This window comes from Galeopterus variegatus, unplaced genomic scaffold (assembly GCF_000696425.1).
Source record: "Galeopterus variegatus unplaced genomic scaffold, G_variegatus-3.0.2 Scaffold15686, whole genome shotgun sequence".
Taxonomy (NCBI): Eukaryota; Metazoa; Chordata; class Mammalia; order Dermoptera; family Cynocephalidae; genus Galeopterus; species Galeopterus variegatus.
The window spans coordinates 9,754-11,489 of record NW_007741797.1 but is presented as its reverse complement, the minus strand read 5'-3'; the positions used below and the strand labels follow the sequence as shown (position 1 = coordinate 11,489).

At 37.0% G+C, this 1,736-nt stretch overlaps 1 protein-coding gene across 1 annotated transcript in view; it reads left to right on the top strand.

Annotated features, from left to right (window-relative positions):
• Nucleotides 1-1,736, top strand: part of LOC103582316 (eukaryotic translation initiation factor 3 subunit A-like) — a 19,324-nt gene that overhangs the window by 10,169 nt on the left and 7,419 nt on the right. The window contains exon 8 of the mRNA XM_008563951.1: nucleotides 1,244-1,332. Within this exon, the coding sequence (XP_008562173.1) occupies nucleotides 1,244-1,332 (89 nt within the window). The remainder of the gene's footprint in view (nucleotides 1-1,243; nucleotides 1,333-1,736) is intronic.

Here is a 1,736-nt window from a genome sequence, read left to right as displayed (position 1 = left end):
GAACTGGTCTCCACATGGGATCCGAACCCTTGGCGGGAGCGCCGCCACACTCCCAAGCGGCACCACGGGGCCGGCCCATGTGTTAATTTTTTAGAATTGTTTTTTTGTTTGATTAATGGCTGTGACAGCCATCGCTAAAAATCTCTTTAGAAGTTCTGATATTTGTATTATATTTTCTAATTACTTGAATAATTTGTTGAGTATAATTCTCAGGGCAAGTGTGAGGAGTGGGAGAAACTTGGTCTTCTGGTTGTGGCTGTTTCCTCCATTGTAGCAATTATAAGTTACACTGACTATTGAATTCGTATTTTTTCTTTCAGTGTCCACTTGGGAAAGTCTCTTAGAACAACCCCCTTCTCAAAAGCTAGCACACAGTTCGTGGCTGTGTTGGCACGGAACCCACTCATAGTCATTCTTGTCTTTCACTGTTTGTTGTCTCTAGTCATTATTGGAGGTTTCATTGCCAAGACACCTTAAAAATTTTTTTAGTTAAAGTTCTTATATTCACACAGTATTTGGGGTTGTAGGTTATTCTCAGCTTCATAGATTTTTATTTTAGCTTTCCTACCTCATCCCTAAATCTTGTTTTAAAATATCTTCTAGAGAATTCCTCTTGTCTGAGTATGGCCTTAGGTTACATTTGTGCAAGCATTTAAGCTGTGCCAGAGGGTATTCGTGATTTAAATTGTATTCCTTGACCTGTAGAAAGCTTGTACCATATTTACAGTTTCACTGTAAGGGTATTGACTATCTCTTCTTGACACCCTTTCCATAATTTTTAATGACAGCACAGTACTTTGAAGGGAGAAAAACTTAATTTAACCATCCCCTATCAGACATTTATTTAGCCCACTTTTTTTTTTTTTTTTTGCTTAGTGGGCACGATGATGTACATTTCAAGGTACTTGACTTTTTTCACGTAGTTTCCGAGAGGAATTTCTAGGTCAAAAGGGATCTGTAGACATTTTAATGTCTCCATGTGGGTGCTCCCAGGTTGCTCTCCAGTGGTGTTTTATCAGTTTATAAAGCCACCCACAGTATATGCAAATACCACTTTCACTGTACTGTCAGTCTGATTTCTGATTAAAAAAGAAATATAATTTTAAAACTTGCTTATGTTTAAGGGCTTGAGATTGTTTAAGTACAAAGAAATATTTGAATGGTAATACCAGTAGTTGTTATAATAAACTGTTGTTAACAACAGTTACAAGCCTCTTGTTAACTTCTTTTTTTGTTGATGTAGGACTCTCGTTGGGGAGATAGAGATTCGGAAGGCACATGGAGAAAAGCACCTGAAGCAGATTCCGAGTGGAGAAGGGGCCCACCAGAGAAGTAAGTGGTGTTAAGGAAAGTAGTACCACCTAATCATAGGTTCTGTGAATATCTTATCAGTGGTTTTGTTTATTTGATTTATTTAGTATGTGTAGGGAAAGGAGAGCTGTGAGGAATTGTATGTCTGTTACTGAAATGTTTTTATAGTTCACTTCAACATTGTTGTGATTATTGACTTTTAAACATCTTGAGAAGTACGTGCTTCAGATTTTTCAACCTAATCTAACAGTATTGAAAGTTCCATAACATTTTTTTTCCTTTAGATTTATTAAGTAGATTGAACCATCCTTTAAAGTAACTGCTAACAATAGGCAAGAATGCTGGCTTTTTTTTTTTTTTTTTCAAAAGATGACCGGTAAGGGGATCTTAACCTTTGACTTGGTGTTGTCAGCACCACGCTCAGC